At 43.0% G+C, this 15,455-nt stretch overlaps 1 protein-coding gene across 10 annotated transcripts in view; it reads left to right on the top strand.

Annotated features, from left to right (window-relative positions):
* Positions 1-15,455, top strand: part of map7d3 (MAP7 domain containing 3) — a 43,828-nt gene that overhangs the window by 10,139 nt on the left and 18,234 nt on the right. For 7 of the 10 annotated variants that reach the window (XM_066715185.1, XM_066715186.1, XM_066715189.1 and 4 more), the window contains exons 2-6: positions 8,163-8,267; positions 9,154-9,234; positions 10,429-10,592; positions 12,892-13,006; positions 14,321-14,401. In XM_066715185.1, coding sequence (XP_066571282.1) covers positions 8,163-8,267; positions 9,154-9,234; positions 10,429-10,592; positions 12,892-13,006; positions 14,321-14,401 — 546 coding nt within the window. The remainder of the gene's footprint in view (positions 1-8,162; positions 8,268-9,153; positions 9,235-10,428; positions 10,593-12,891; positions 13,007-14,320; positions 14,402-15,455) is intronic. The other 3 variants (XM_066715188.1, XM_066715192.1, XM_066715187.1) reach the window with 2 other exon arrangements.

Here is a 15,455-nt window from a genome sequence, read left to right on the forward strand (position 1 = left end):
GGAGGTTCTCACCCAAGATTTGACGGTACATGGCCCCGTCCATCGTCCCTTTGATGCGGTGCAGTTGTCCTGTCCCCTTAGCAGAAAAACACCCCCAAAGCATAATGTTTCCACCTCCATGTTGGACGGTGGGGATGGTGTTCTTGGGGTCATTCCTCCTCCTCCAAACACAGCGAGTTGAGTTGATGCCAAAGAGCTTGATTTTGGTCTCATCTGACCACAACACTTTCACCCAGTTCTCCTCTGAATCATTCAGATGTTCATTGGCAAACTTCAGACGGGCCTGTACATGTGCTTTCTTGAGCAGGGGAACCTTGCGGGCGCTGCAGGATTTCAGTCCTTCACGGCGTAGTGTGTTACCAATTGTTTTCTTGGTGACTATGGTCCCAGCTGCCTTGAGATCATTAACAAGATCCTCCCGTGTAGTTCTGGGCTGATTCCTCACCGTTCTCATGATCATTGAAACTCCACGAGGTGAGATCTTGCATGGAGCCCCAGATCGAGGGAGACTGACAGTTATTTTGTGTTTCTTCCATTTGCGAATAATCGCACCAACTGTTGTCACCTTCTCACCAAGCTGCTTGGCGATGGTCTTGTAGCCCATTCCAGCCTTGTGTAGGTCTACAATCTTGTCCCTGACATCCTTGGACAGCTCTTTGGTCTTGGCCATGGTGGAGAGTTTGGAATCTGATTGATTGATTGCTTCTGTGGTCAGGTGTCTTTTATACAGGTAACGAGCTGAGATTAGGAGCAGTCCCTTTAAGAGAGTGCTCCTAATCTCAGCTGGTTACCTGTATAAAAGACACCTGGGAGCCAGAAATCTTGCTGATTGATAGGGGATCAAATACTTATTTCCCTCATTAACATGCAAATCAATGTATAACTTTTTTGAAATACGTTTTTCTGGATTCTTTTGTTGTTATTCTGTCTCTCACTGTTAAAATACACCTACCATTAAAATTATAGACTGATCATTTCTTTGTCAGTGGGCAAACGTATTTGATCCCCTGCTGATTTTGTACTTTTTTCCCTCACTGTAATTGGGTAGTGGGTAATGTGCCGCACTGCACCAGCCTGGTTCTGGATCGTGCTTGATATGCCAGTGGAAAAGGGCTTCCGTTATGTTCAAAGCAGGCCTAGATTATTATTTTATTATTATTTTTATTTCTTGGCAGACGCCCTTATCCAGGGCGACTTACAACATAAGTGCAAACAAAGTGCAAAAATACAGAGAAGTGCAAGGCATCAATCATTACAAATTCAACTTGGCTAAAACATAGCAATTCAAAATAATACCTTTTACAAATTCCAATTTACAATTTACACAAGTATAGTAAGAGACTTCCTACATCCTGGAAGGTGAAAGCTAAGTGCTGTCAAGATTTAGGGTTACAGACGAGGGCTAAGGGAAAGGGAGCAAGGAGGAAAACAATCAAGAACGCGAGGAGCATAACAAGCTGAAGTTGCTATCTAGCAGGGATAGAGGACTAATATTACAAGTACTGTCAGAAAAGATGTGTCTTGAGTAAGCGCCGGAATGAGGTCAAGGACTCTGCTGTTTTGACTTCGGTGGCAGGTCGTTCCACCATTTAGGGGCCAGGGATGAGAAGGAGCGGCTCTGGAGGAAGGAGAGTGGAGAGGAGGCAGAGTTAGTCTTCTGGCACTGGAGGAACGCAGTGGTCTGGAGGGGATGTATGGAGAGACGAGTGACTGAAGGTAGCTTGGTGCAGTGTGGTCAAGACAGCGGTAGGTGAGGGTCAAAGTCTTGAACTGAATGCGTGCCGCTATCGGGAGCTAGAGGAGGGAGCGGAGCAGTGGAGTAGCGTGTGCGAATCGTGGCAGAGAGAATATCAGACGAGCCACAGAGTTCTGGATGAGCTGGAGCGGCGGGTAGTGGATGCAGGCAGGACAGCCAGGAGGGAGTTGCAGTAGTCCAGGCTGGAGAGGACCAGTGACTGGACGAGTAGCTGATTCGAGTAGTCGGTGAGAAAGGGACGGATCCGGCATATGTTGCTCAGGAAGAATCTGCAGGTGCGTGTCAGCGTGGTGATGTGCTGGGAGTAGGAGAGCGCAGGATCGAGGGTGACTCCTAGATTTTTAGCGGAAGAAGAAGAAGAAGGAGAGAGTGTGGTGGATTCCTAGGGGATCGAGATGGGGAGGTCAGCAGAAGGTGAGGAAGAGTGGATGAAGAGTAGATTGCCTCCAGATTTCCAACCTTTGAGAGGTGCTAACACACACTTGCATACACCTACATATGCACACACACTTGCATTCATACATCCACTGCTTCACAGCGCAGAGTCCAGGTCTCTCATCTAGCAGAGAGCAGCAAGGAAATAAAAAAAACTACACAACTGTCACACACCTGGCAGTTAATGCGCACTCTACTTCAGCCCCCTTTCCAACCTGGGACTGTTTCTTCTCATAGAGCATAACTGTGTCAGCCAGAGCGCAGGTGCCTGATCAGTGACAGATCCCCTCAGACAGACAGAGAGACAGCCACCCAGCCTGCCAGCCCCTCTCAATGGCACTATTGATCTATTAAAGGGAAGACTGTTTGAGCTTTTAGCATTCATAATGTGCCTATTTTTAAATGTTTAATATATATATATAAAATTTGTTTTATGTTTTCCAAATAGCTGCTTTGACACGCAACCACTCTGATAACTAGACTAGACAGCTTGTAGAGAAGCGACCGTAATGGTGAAAACAGATGAGTCATGCTTTGACATTCAACCAATAAATAAATAAATAAATAAGATGGGATGCTATGAATAACTGCAAGATGAAAAGCACTCTTGTTTGGCATGAATCTGTGATTTTATTTGTGCATTTATTTCTTTGTTCGTTCATTTAGTTTAGATGTGTCATATATTTGATGTACTGAGGCACTGTAGCTGTTTACCCGCTGTCTTGGGTCCCCAGTGTGCAGCAGCGCTGTGGACATCTCGAGTGCCTATTGCATATTCAGTGTAGGCTGCTGCTTTGTTCAGATTCCTTTGATATGGACTGTGTGATTACAGGCTTCCTGTCTCTTAGAATCTAGACACTGCAGTGGTGCAGCATGAATTAGCTGCACAATACTGAAGCAGTCCGTCCACATCAAACCACCGTATTACCTGCACAGACCGCAGGCTGCTCAGAGTGGTAGCACAGGTCCCTGGCAAGTCCACTGCGAGTCCACATCTGATGGTCTGATTGTGCGGCCCTTCACTCAGAGTGACAGTGTTTTCTTTATCTTGTTGGCTTGAAAATAAATTGCATACGACTGGCTGCATGCATTTAGCTGGGCTCTGGCATTATATGGTTGGGCATCTGCCAACCCGAGAGCATTTAGTAACAAAATTGTTGCAGAATCCCCCTTACTACTTTGTGAAGTAGTTTGTTGAAGAGTCTCTTTAAAAAAAAAAAAAAAATCTGTAAAGGGCATCTATTGATGAATTTTCTCCAGCTCGAATGGGCGGACAATGCATTTCTGAGCTTTTCAATCGAGAGAAGCAAGGATGCTGGAGGTGGACTACGGGTGACACACCTTGCTCATTGTGCACTGTGCATCGATAGCCGGAAACAAAGGGACTGCAGAGCATTAGTCTTCCCTTTGTGGAGGGTGGTTCTCCAGCATGTGTTCATTGCTGGCTGGCTTTATATTAAGCATAAATCCCTAGCAACTCTGAATTAATTCAGGACTTGTAGCAGGCCTGGAGGAGAGCTTGGTTTAAACAGGTGAATGCTTTTAACACAGGAAAACTAAAATAGCTGTAATTGCTATTAAACTTAACCTTGTGTGCACTTAAAACCTCCCTCCAGCCTGATCCAGGACTCTGAGTTTATGATATTAAAGTGTGCAGTATGAGCCACTCGGTCTCCTCTCAGGCAGAAGTGCCAGGCGGTGGCCCAGACTCCTCTCCTCAGCATCCCTTCTTCGAGTCTGAGCCCAGACTCCACAGCGCGCAGCAACCGTTGCTATGCAGCTGTTTGGAAAGGAGTGGATGAACTTTGGAAGATGCAGCAAGGTGAAGAGCGCAGCGGAAGAGAGATTATCAGGCCCGAGTTTTTCTTAGCCCCCAACCAACTGTGTTTTCATGGTTAAGGATAGAACGAAACCAGTTTAGTCTTTTAAAAGCTGGGCTTCTGTTCATGTTTCAGTTTCTTTCAATAGAATATAATGCAAAGCAAAGCAGATATACTCCCCAGCCCCCATTTTATGCCAAGGTCCTTCCTTTTTTTCTTGCTTTCTATATATTTTTTCTTTCTAAAAGTATCTATATTAAAACTTCGTGCTCACCCCCACGCACACAAACGCACTATCTATATCTGTCTCGCACACATGCACAAGTTTTCTCTCTCTCGCACACACACACAATGCTCTCCGCAGTGAAACCGTGTGGACCTGAGCTCCTCTAGTCATCAGCATTTTTTTCATGCTAATGGATCCATCCTGATACAGCCACAACCACCTCTTCTCTTTCACCGCTTTATGAAATTAAATTCGAACGTCTTTCAAGGTCAGTGTAATTAATATAAGATCATACAGTGCACCCCCCCTTCTCCTGACATTGAGCCAATTGATAACTCCACCTTTTATCTAGTGTGTATCACTTTTTCTATTCAAAGTGAATGCAAGCCTTGCTGCACTGTAAGAACTGTAGGGCAGATCGTGACAGGTGTATTCATGTATATTTGCGTATGAAATCCTGTTTGCTTGAGTCTGCCCCCCCCCCCATCACCATTCACTTAATTCATTTGAATTCCAAAGAGCTCTTTGGGCATGGCAAGGTTATACAAGTTTAGTCAAAGCATTAGCAGTTAAGCACAAAGCAAAAAAAATAATACGTGTGGGCTATTGAATAAATGCAATACAATACTAGAAATGCGTATGCAACATTCACAAAAAACGATTTGACCATTATGGGTAGACCTGGTGTTTGCACATCTGCACAAAGCATGGACAGAAGACACAGACTGACCTCGCCGGGCCGGGCCGGGCCCTGCCCACAAGGTAGTGTGTGTGTGGCAATGGCCGCAGGACTAAAGATTCCCCAGGTGGGCATGGAATGCTGTCCGTCACACTGCAGCTCCCTGCCTGACGAATAACGTGAAATCGATAGCTGTGTTTGAGTTGTAATCTAAAGGCCATTTCATTCACTTACTTGCTTTCCACCACCTCCGGGGACGGCCATCTCCCCCTGCTGGAGCCCCAGTCCAAGATCTTTTAACATTTTAATGAACGATTGTTTTAGAAAAAACAAATTTTAATTGTTTTTAAAGAATTAGTAGATTTTAAAGGCACTTGTTTTGTTTTGGTATTTGGTTGGTTTTGTTCTGTTTTTTTTCTTTTGTCAAATACATTGGCCGTTTGGTTTTTAATTATAAATGCATCAGACTGTTTTTGTTTTTTATTTTATGATTTATCTGATGCATTTTCAGTTAATTTAAATGTATTTGACTATATTGTTTATTTATTTAATGGTTTTATTTGGCAGTATTGCCCTTAATCACAAGTTTATTTGATTTATTGCACATGTTTATTTGAGTTCATGTATTTTATTTAAGTTAATCACTATAAGATTTTTTTTTTTTTTTTTTAAGTGGTTTTAGGAATTTATTTAAAACATTTTTTTTTATCATAAGTATTAAAATTTTGAATTTTTATTTTATTGAAATGTAAAAATACTAAAACTAATAAACAGTACTTGCTTTCCGCCTGACCTGCCAGACATTTTCCCCTGCGGCCTCTCCCATGTGTTTCACACAACTCCACCCACTCATGTTTCTAAACTTCTGTGGACAGAGGCGACTTTTATTTTATTTTATTAAAAGATCATGCTGGGATTTATGAGATTTTCTTTCATGCTTCTGCTGCTGTTGGTTTTAATGAGATCCCTCACCCCACTGGTGTAGTGTGATTCTGCAAGAGTAAAGTCCGGCAATGGCACATAGTATTGCCTCTCTTTAATCACACCACCCTGCACTGAGGACTACACTGTGACTTGTAATAAAGTAAAAGCCAGATCCGGGATAGCTTACCATATTTAGTGCAGGTGTTGGATGTGTCAACCTAGGGATCGTGGTTAAAAAGTCTTGGCAGGTTTACTTTGTTTATATAGGGTGGCGTGATGCGCTTCATGTGTGTCCCTTGTTTATTTGCTGACAGGTGATCAGTATGTACTTGTCAGTATGACCGGAGAAAGGGAGAAGAGGAGGGTGGTTCTTCAACAGGTAGCGTCCATTCTGCATTACGCCCCCTCAGTGTGTCACAGTAGGTAGAGAACGGTAAAGCTAGGTATAACTGGGGAATGCTTAGTTATTGTGTAATTTCATGGCAGATAGTATACATCTCAGCACAGTACAGAGATTGTGATCCATTTGCTCTTTAAAATAGGTTTGTTCTCCTGCATACATCCTCTTTTGTTACATTATTTTAAAATTCCCTGGTAGATTAACAGGACCGAAAATACAAAAAATTACATTCAACTTCAAGTGTCAGTTGTTAATTCGCTTAGCAAACTAGTTAAGTCACAGCAGATCAGAGCACTTTGCCCACAGCCCAAATGCTGCTCATGTCCTCTCACTGAAGGAGACGTGTCTTGCCAACTATACATTTTTTTCTTTTGTTTCTGTTTCCCAGATTTGTCTACATATCTCAGCTGTTTAATACAGTAGTGGAAAACTTTGCAGTTGGGGGGGGATGTGTATTGTGATTGGGGGGGGGAGCTGTTATGGCAACCTCCGTACAGGAAGTGCATTAGATTTGGTTGCGAGGCAGTGTTTGTGAATGCCGTCGCAGGGTAGGGATGGCACAGTCCCAAGAGACACAGAGCTCCCAAGGGTGATAGCAGCTCAGCGCTTTCCCAACACAGAGCTGAACACATGGGGCAGCCAGGACGGTGTGAGTGGGCCGCTTGACCTCTTCAGACACACACATGCTGACACACATTCTCCCACTTACAGACTCCCTCTCTCTCCAGGGGCAGGGGCTGTTACTGTGACACGATCGTTTTTTCTGTAGACATTTGTTTTCTTCCTTTTCTATATCCTTCCTTCCTCTCTTTCTCCCTCCCTGCTTGCCTGTCTGGGGTCCTAGAAAAATAATAAGCATTATTAAAGCAGGGATGGAATTTTTCATGTTTTATATATATATATATATATATATATATATATATATATATTATTTATGTGTTTGTGTGTATGTTTCCACAAGAGACTGGAGCTTATACATTGAGCTTCTTGCAGAGATGATATGGTAATTTGTTTCTTGCAGTCTCTGATGTGCAGCATCTGTCTTCATAACAAACTGTGAAGAAACAATCCAGTGCAGGCTGTCAAAGTGTTTAGTGGCACAAGCCATCTCAGACACAAAAGTGTGTGTATGTGCGTGTTGGGGGTGGTGGGGTTGCTCACCAGACCCTCCTGGCCATTGAATACCTGAGTGCCCCGTATCCCAGAGCTGTCATTAAGTCTCTCCCTTGTGCTTTCCGTTGCTTGTACACCCACAATGAGGGTTGCTCTCCACACTGCTGTATCTCTCCAGCCTCAGGGCTTCCTCCTTGTAGACCCCCTCGTGTGTGTGTGTGTGTATGAGAGCCAGCCAGATCAGGGCTACACAGTGGCTGAGCTCCAGCTGTAGACAAACAGGGTGATTGTGCAGCTTGTTAAATCTGCTGGACTTTGCAGAAGAAAGAGTAAAAAAAAAAAAATACCTCACACCTGCCTGTCCTCTTTGGACTCAGTTTAACCAATACCAGCCATGCTTCACCCAAGTGGTGAAAGCAGCTACTAATAAAACCTCAGGACTGAGACCTGTTGGCCCCTCCCAAAAATTCACAATTTCAGCCTCCTGTGAAACCCTCGTTCCATTTGTCTGCTTTGCAGCCTAGGAAAAGCCACCACTATTACAGTGCTCCCCACCCTAGCTTGTTGCCGGAGATTCCAAGCAATCCCGTTTTACTTCGGTCCACCTGCACCCTGCTCCTGCATGCACAACACTTGATGTGCCGATTCTTATCCGCTACTCTACCGTGTTGTAACTATGGCTAAATCTAAATCTTACTGCGTTGTTCTAGGTTCTGTTGCTAAGCCACTGTGCAGTATGTATACTTTTACATTTGTGTGTGTAATATGTGAATTAGGATGAGGATGATTTTGTCTTGTTCTGTTCGCAGTGGCCGTGGCCCAGGCCCAAGCAGAGGAGCGGCGCAGTCAAGCGGGCAGCAGTCCCGTGCCAGTAGTTCCTTCAACGGGCAGTGCCAAGACAGGCAACAAGCCAGGTACCAGCTGTTCCTGTTAGTCTCTTGTGCTGTGTTGAGGGGGGCCGCAGGTGTATTGAGTGCATTGTGTGCTCAGCATATAAGGATCTGGCACCTAAAAAAACTAAAGCATTTGCAACCAGTGGTAGACTCGCACCCTCAAACCGGGACAGTGCTGCAGGTTTTATAAAGAACCTAACTCCCCCACCCCTCTTTCTCACATTAGTGTTTTACTGTGTAGCACTGAGACACAGGCTCCCTTGGGCTCTTATCCATACTGGCCACTGCTTCAGATACTGTGCCACTGTGTCCCCATGACTTCCCAAGGGCAGTACAGCATCAGTATCAAACTTTCTCAGCATCACGCCAGGTGACTGAGGAAGATTGAACCATGTGGTGCCTTTGAGCGCATTACCTGCACTGCAGCTGCTTTTAGTTGTGAACCCTGTCTTTGAGGAGGTGAAGCAAAAAAAGAACAAACACTGGATATTCCACATCTGGAATTGATGGGAATTTTGTCATTACTGATCAAGGATTCTCCTCAAGATCAGACATGTCCAAGGGCTGTAATAGCAGACATACTCGGATACTTAATAAATAAATACTTAATACATAGGCTACATCATTCTTGTCTGATTGGGTAACCGTGGAGTGTCTCAATGATGTCATGACTTTGCTAACATCATTTATGCTATTCTCTTATTTGTGTATTCATTTTGCATTAGACACAAGCAATAATGCAATAAAAGTCATTCATTCATTAATATATATATAAATGTATGTGTGTATGTGTATATACTGTGTGTGTGTGTGTATATATATATATATATATATATAAAGTTACCTTCAGGGATACAGACTAGCTTCTTAGGAGAGCGAATGTGACAGTTTCCTGTGTCTGTTGCAGTAATCGACGGAGCAACACTAAGGATAGATGACAGGCTGAGAGTAGCAAAGGAGAGGAGAGAGGAACAGGAGAAGCAACAAGGTAAACACTGTTTTTAGTGCAGTATATTGTAGCGACCTTGCAATAATTAACTTACCTGTCATATATGGCCCTACATAAGCAAATTCAAATCTGTTGAATCACTAGACAAATTATTGTTAGTTTATCAGATAAATTAAAAAATAGAAATGCTAGTAGCTGAAGATGGTGAATGGGCATTTTTTGTATTCCTGTTTTTGTTTTTAAAACAGTATTTGTTTACTTTCATTTACATGTCAAATCCTTTCAGCTAACAATGTTTTATGCAATGTCATTCCCTTTGAGAACCTTTGCCCTAAAGGCCTTTCCACACTGGATCCGATAATGCATCCGATTTTTACGTGCGTGAGGAGAGAGAACAATTAGTGTGCATCCTTATCCCACTTTGCGTACTGAGTCCATAATTGTTGCACGAAGGTGATGTCAATTTTGGAATCAAAACAAGTTGGATTTAATCCGATTTTATTTTTTTTATGTGCGTTAAAAATGATATTAACCACTGAAAAACTACAGGACATGGATTGATGGGAAGGCTTATCTGCATGTCTACTCACGATTAGCTATACAACAAAGCAAAGGTGGGAGGAGGAGGTGGGCATGAATGGTACCTAATGATGTAGCAAAAATTATTCTAGAAAGTGGTTAAGCACAGATAAACAACAAAAATGTGACTTACATAATTTACATAATATGCACTTAAACAGTTTAATGTTGAACCAACCACTCTGCTTTTGTGTTTTTATGGTGAGGTGTAGTTTATGTTCATTTTTTGTTTTGTTTTTTACACATTATAGTTGACAATGTAAAGAAACACTGCCATAACTTGAGAGAGACACACCAATGCAAGTAACGGGACAGGCTGTGTGCGGTTTTAACAAACCCAATGCAATGTCCTTGGCAGACAACGTTTCGGATGACAGACTAGAAATGACATCGGATCCAGTGAGCAAGGGCCACTAGATTCCCTATCCCATTGTGTCAGCACATGTCATCAATCACTTGGGTAGTAGTCAGACAAGAAAGGGGCAAGATTTTTATCCATTAGTGTCCCATAAAGTCTCAAATGAAGTCAGCTTTTTAATTTTGCTCTTTCCTGGGGAGCTGATCCCTCACAGAGAAGTGGCAGGACACTGAATTAGCCTCTTCTCTCTTTGTGCTTTCTAAACACCCCGTTTCCCCCTCCCCTGCCGTGCCCAGCTGCTAAGGAATCGCAGATTCTAGAGCGCGAGCGGAAGGCAAAGCTGCAGTACGAGCGGCAGATGGAGGAGCGGCAGAAGAAGCTAGAGGAGCAGCGCAGGAAGGAGGAGCAGCGCCGGGCAGCCGTGGAGGAGAAAAGGAAACAGAAGCATGAGGAGGAGAAGGTATGAAGGCAATCCTATCAGCCCACCTGCCTTGAATTGCTTCTTCTACGCCAATATCTGAAAGTGACACAAGGATAGGAAGAAAAAAATAAAAAGAATGGCGGGTTAGATATTGGTTGGTCCCAGAGCTGATGAGAGTCCATTCGAGACACCTGAAAAGTGGGAGTAGGGGTGGGAATGGGAACGATCCGTGTCTGACTTTTCCAACACTTAGAAAAACCAGAGAGGGACTTGGGCATTAGTTACGCATGCTCATTCTTTTTTTTTTTTTTTTTTTTTTGCTGGCTGATGAAAAATCCTGCAGTGCATTGCAGTCAGCAACAAATGCCTCCTGAGCAGCAGGTCTAGTACACATGAGACGCATCCTTTGTCAGGTTTGAGGAATTGGAACTTGAAGAAGCCCCAGCCTTCAGACACTTACGTTTTAAATGCCAGTGTGGGATGCTAGAAAAAGGAGCCGGGGGTGCTTGCTTGTGAACAGCAGTTGAATAAATCCTCCTCCTTGGACTGTGGGGAGAGAGTAGCACCCAGGTCTGCTGTGGTTGCTGATGCATCAGTGAAAGGGTTCTGCTGCCCTGGCCCTGGAGAGCTACAGACCTTTGGGTTTCGTAAGTAAGCTCAACATTATTTGTGGTCGTTCAGAGCTGAATTGAAAAATGGAGAATCGATGGCTCTTCAGAACTGCCTTAATAAGGCTCTTGCATCACTAAGATACACTAGCAACCAGTGTTACAGTGCTGCACCAAATCGTTTTTGTCCTCTGCTGTCTTGAACTGGGTATCATTTGTTGGAGTTTGACTGATTATGTGTGTGTAGAAACCTCAGATTCAGCACTATGCTTATCTATTTGGGCCCATGATATGGGTGGCTGGTTTTGACTTGCACTTTGACTCTGCTGATCCGAAGAGTCATACATTGATCTGGTTTTGCAGAATTAAAAGGAAGTCAGTGCTCCCACCAGTGTTTTCCTTGAGAGACACAGCAGTGACTTTTCATACCCAAGCCATGACACTGTTGTCTTGAACGATATATGTCTCCAGGCTGGCAGCAGGTTCACTCCTATTCTCTCCAGGATGTTTACATTTCACCAGGAACTCCACATGGCTCCCTTCAGCTAAACCAGTTATTGGAGCATTTTGTGATGAAGCCAGTTCTTGTTTGCAGAATTAGCAATTGGAATACAGTCTTTGTGTATTGACTGCTGTTCTAGCCATGTAGGGCATGTGATCCTGGTAACCAAAAGCACATTTCTACTTCTATATCCTCTGGAAATAAGTTGGGGGGGAAGGGCTAGGGGAGAACTGTGCTTTAATGAACTAATGTGCTTGCTTTAATGAGAGGCAGGTTTCTCGTGCTATGAAGTAATGGGGTTAACTGTCAATAAATGTCTGGGTTGAGTCATGAGTCTTATCACTATAATGTGGTTCATGCAGCAAGCCTGATGGAAGGCATTTCCTTCCTGTACCGCTTGTCTGAAGTGCTGTCACAGGATATATCAACCTATGTAATATTTCTGCACTTTGTCAGGTCCAAATCCCACATTCAGAATTTCCGGTTAATAGGCAAAGAAAATGTAAAACGTGAATGTTAAAACTGTGATCACGGAGCACTGCTCAAAAACATCCTGCTCAGTGTTGTATGACATTATAATGAATGCTAGGTAGGTTGAGTTTGTACTGTCCAGGAGCCGTAGGACAGCAGCAGTAGGTACAGAACATTAGGTGTCTAAACCACTTTAAAATATATATTTCTAATGAATCGCTGAAGGATATACATAAATATGAATAAACTGGGAATCCACCTGCCCTCACCTGGCAGCAGCATCATTCTGGCTGCATTGTTTCGAATGAATTTATCTTCACTCCTCCAGGGGGCCTCTCCCTAGCTTGTCACAGGGCAGGGGGAATGCATACTTGTCTGTGATTGTTTGAAACCAGTTCTGAGCAGCTGAAGCATATTGACACTTCAAAAGCATTGTGCAGCATTTGTGTTCTGTCATATCTGCGGAGCCTGTGCAGTTTTTTGTTTAGTTGTTTTTGTATTGTTTTGTTTGTTTTGGGGGTGGGTTTTGGTGGAGGTTTCTGTTCCTGTACTGCACCACAGTGCATCAGAGCAGGCAGTGTCCAGGTTATGTTTCTGACGCGAACCTGTGCTGAATTGCCCAGCCTCTGGAGTAAGGCATATTCTCCTGAGGCACATTTTTAATGCAGTTTTTCTTGTACGTGTGTGTGTGTCTCTGTGTGTGTGTGTTCGCCTCCTCCCTGCCTGCCTGCCTGCTTTTGCTTGGCGGCTGCTGTAGGAGCATTACGAGGCAGTGATGCGGAGGACACTGGAGCGAAGCCAGAGGCTGGAGCAGAGGCAAAAGCGATGGTCCTGGGGCGGAGGTCTGACTGTGGACCCGGAGAGCAAGACTGGTAAGGAATTTAAAAAGATGAAAGTAGTTTTATGTTACATGCTGTTAAATGACATTCAGGCAACCACAAGGCAAATTTTTAAAATTTCCATCCGTTCTTTATTTTTTTTTTAAATCATCCCCTTTTATAAGGCATTTATTAAACAATTGTTGTTTTTCCTGTGCGTATGCAAACGATGTGCCCTGAAGCTTTGTGTTCGTGTTCTCAGGCTGTCTGTGGGACTGGCACCTATGTTCCAGAGCAGGCAGCCTTTTCCTCACTCCAGAGCTGCTTGTCCCAGTGCTGGAGTGAGCTGCTCGCTCTCAAGGTTTTTCTGCCGCAGGGCGGATTTTTTTTTCTTTAACCTGGAAACAATGTAGCTGTCCTTGGTAAAACCCCAAAACCATTTCAACTTGAGATGAATGCAGTAATGTGCACCTTCGGCAGTAAACTGTACCTTGTGAATAGCAGCATCCGACACAGAATCCACGCCTTTTGTGTGTTTTTTTTTTTTTTTTTTGTCATTCAGGTGGATGATGTTAATTTATGCTTTCAGTGGTGGATGCACTAGTTATTTAGTTCACCCCTCCCTCTTTCTGTGCTGCAAACACAGCGTATTAATTGAGTATCTGAGAAACCATACTGTCATTATTAATGTTAAAAAAATATATTTTTTTTTAAACATAGGGTTTTTTTAAGAACATAGTTGCTGTGAAACCACTGTAAATTTTTCTTAAATCAGCATCTCTACATGTATGGGAGCCATTCCATTCCATTCATATTTTTATTTGGAATTTGGGAGAAATGTTGTCGGTAGTTTATAGAATAAAACAAAAATGTTCATTTTACCCAAACACATACCTATAAATAATAAAACCAGTAGTCTCTTTTTTTTTTTTTCCAGAGCTGTTATACATTTATGTCCAAAAAATATTATGCATATGTTATGCAGTAATGCATGCTACCATTACCTAATCGTGTATTTTTGTAATGCACACACCTTGCTTTGTAAATTGTATACCAGTGTTTTTTCTTGCACCAAATAATTTCTATAGGCATGACTCCACAGTTAGGCTTGAAGGTACTGTGCAGCAGTCTGAGTGCTTCCAGATAATGTCCATTGCAGTGTAGTGCCAGAGTCAGGTGGTAGCCGTTCATGTGTCTGTGAGCAGCAGCAATCCTGGTTTGGCTGTTGATGCTGTCGGGGCCATTTTCCAGCACCATCACCAGGTCTTGAAACCATCTGCAGAGTAGGAGACGGTGCTGCCTAATCCCTCTTTGATTGAGAATTGTAGCTTTCTCTTCTCTCCTCTTTCTAATTTCTCTCTTGTGTAGGTGATCCAGAGACAGAGTTGTCCCCTCCTATAGATTTAGTAGCCTCTACCTCACCTGCAGATCCTCAGGGAACACAAGAAGGTGGTTCTGATTAGTTCTGCTGTAGCACCGCTGGCTGGCTATGTCCCCTTCAGACTAACTCACTACTAATAACTGCTAAGTTTTGTTAATTTTATTTGGATGTAAATTGTTTTCACCAAGCTTACTCACCACGTTTGTCCATGACAGGGAATTCTAATAACCACTAGTTTCTTTGCAAACCGTAAGCACACTACATTTCTCAGTTGTGCACAGTTTTAATATGCATGTTTTAAATGAGAGAATCTTTGCTCCATATTCTTTTCGTTCAATGTAAAGGGCTGTTTTATTTTTTTGGGATGTTTTAATTTTAGGTTGAAATGCCACTAACCATTTCACATGTGCTTGTGATAAAACCATTTTGTTTCACACCTTGAATTTATTGCAGTGCTTCAGAATTGTGATATTTTCAGACTTTACTTACCCAAGTAATGCGATTGCTTTTATTAACACAAAAGTAGAGCATGACATTCCTGGGCATAACTCAATTGCATTGAAAGAAATGTATGTGTGTTGCATAATTAATTGTGTGTATATGTATGTGTGTGTGTGTGTCTGTATATATATATATATATATGTCATGTCATGTTTTTGGACACTTGGAAACAATATTCATTGGCACAAATTATGTTAATATCTCTTCTAATGGCCAAAATCCCCAAATTAATGAAATCCAATGGAATTCTGTCAAACACAATCAGAGTTTTTGGCATTAATGCTAATTAAAATTGTAAGCATAGAAATGGCATTATACATTTTCTGCCCTTGAATAAATCCAGTTAGGGCTCATTTTGCCCTTGTGCTGTTCTTAACAGGCCTTGGTGCCACAGACACAATATGTATTGTGTCCCGCTGCCTCTGTTAAAATGAGTCGCAGTGCTGCTGCGTAATGAGATGAATCAAGGTCAGTGCAGTGCCTCTTCCATTTCCCTGACGGCAGCAGCATACAGAGAGAGATGCTGAACAGCCACAGGATATCGCCAGAGCCGGATTCTCACAAAGGAATTTTGGCAAAACTCTGCAGAACAGTACTGATGCCCTTTCCCTCCCTGTCTCC

This window comes from Amia ocellicauda, chromosome 10 (assembly GCF_036373705.1).
Source record: "Amia ocellicauda isolate fAmiCal2 chromosome 10, fAmiCal2.hap1, whole genome shotgun sequence".
NCBI classification, from domain to species: Eukaryota; Metazoa; Chordata; class Actinopteri; order Amiiformes; family Amiidae; genus Amia; species Amia ocellicauda.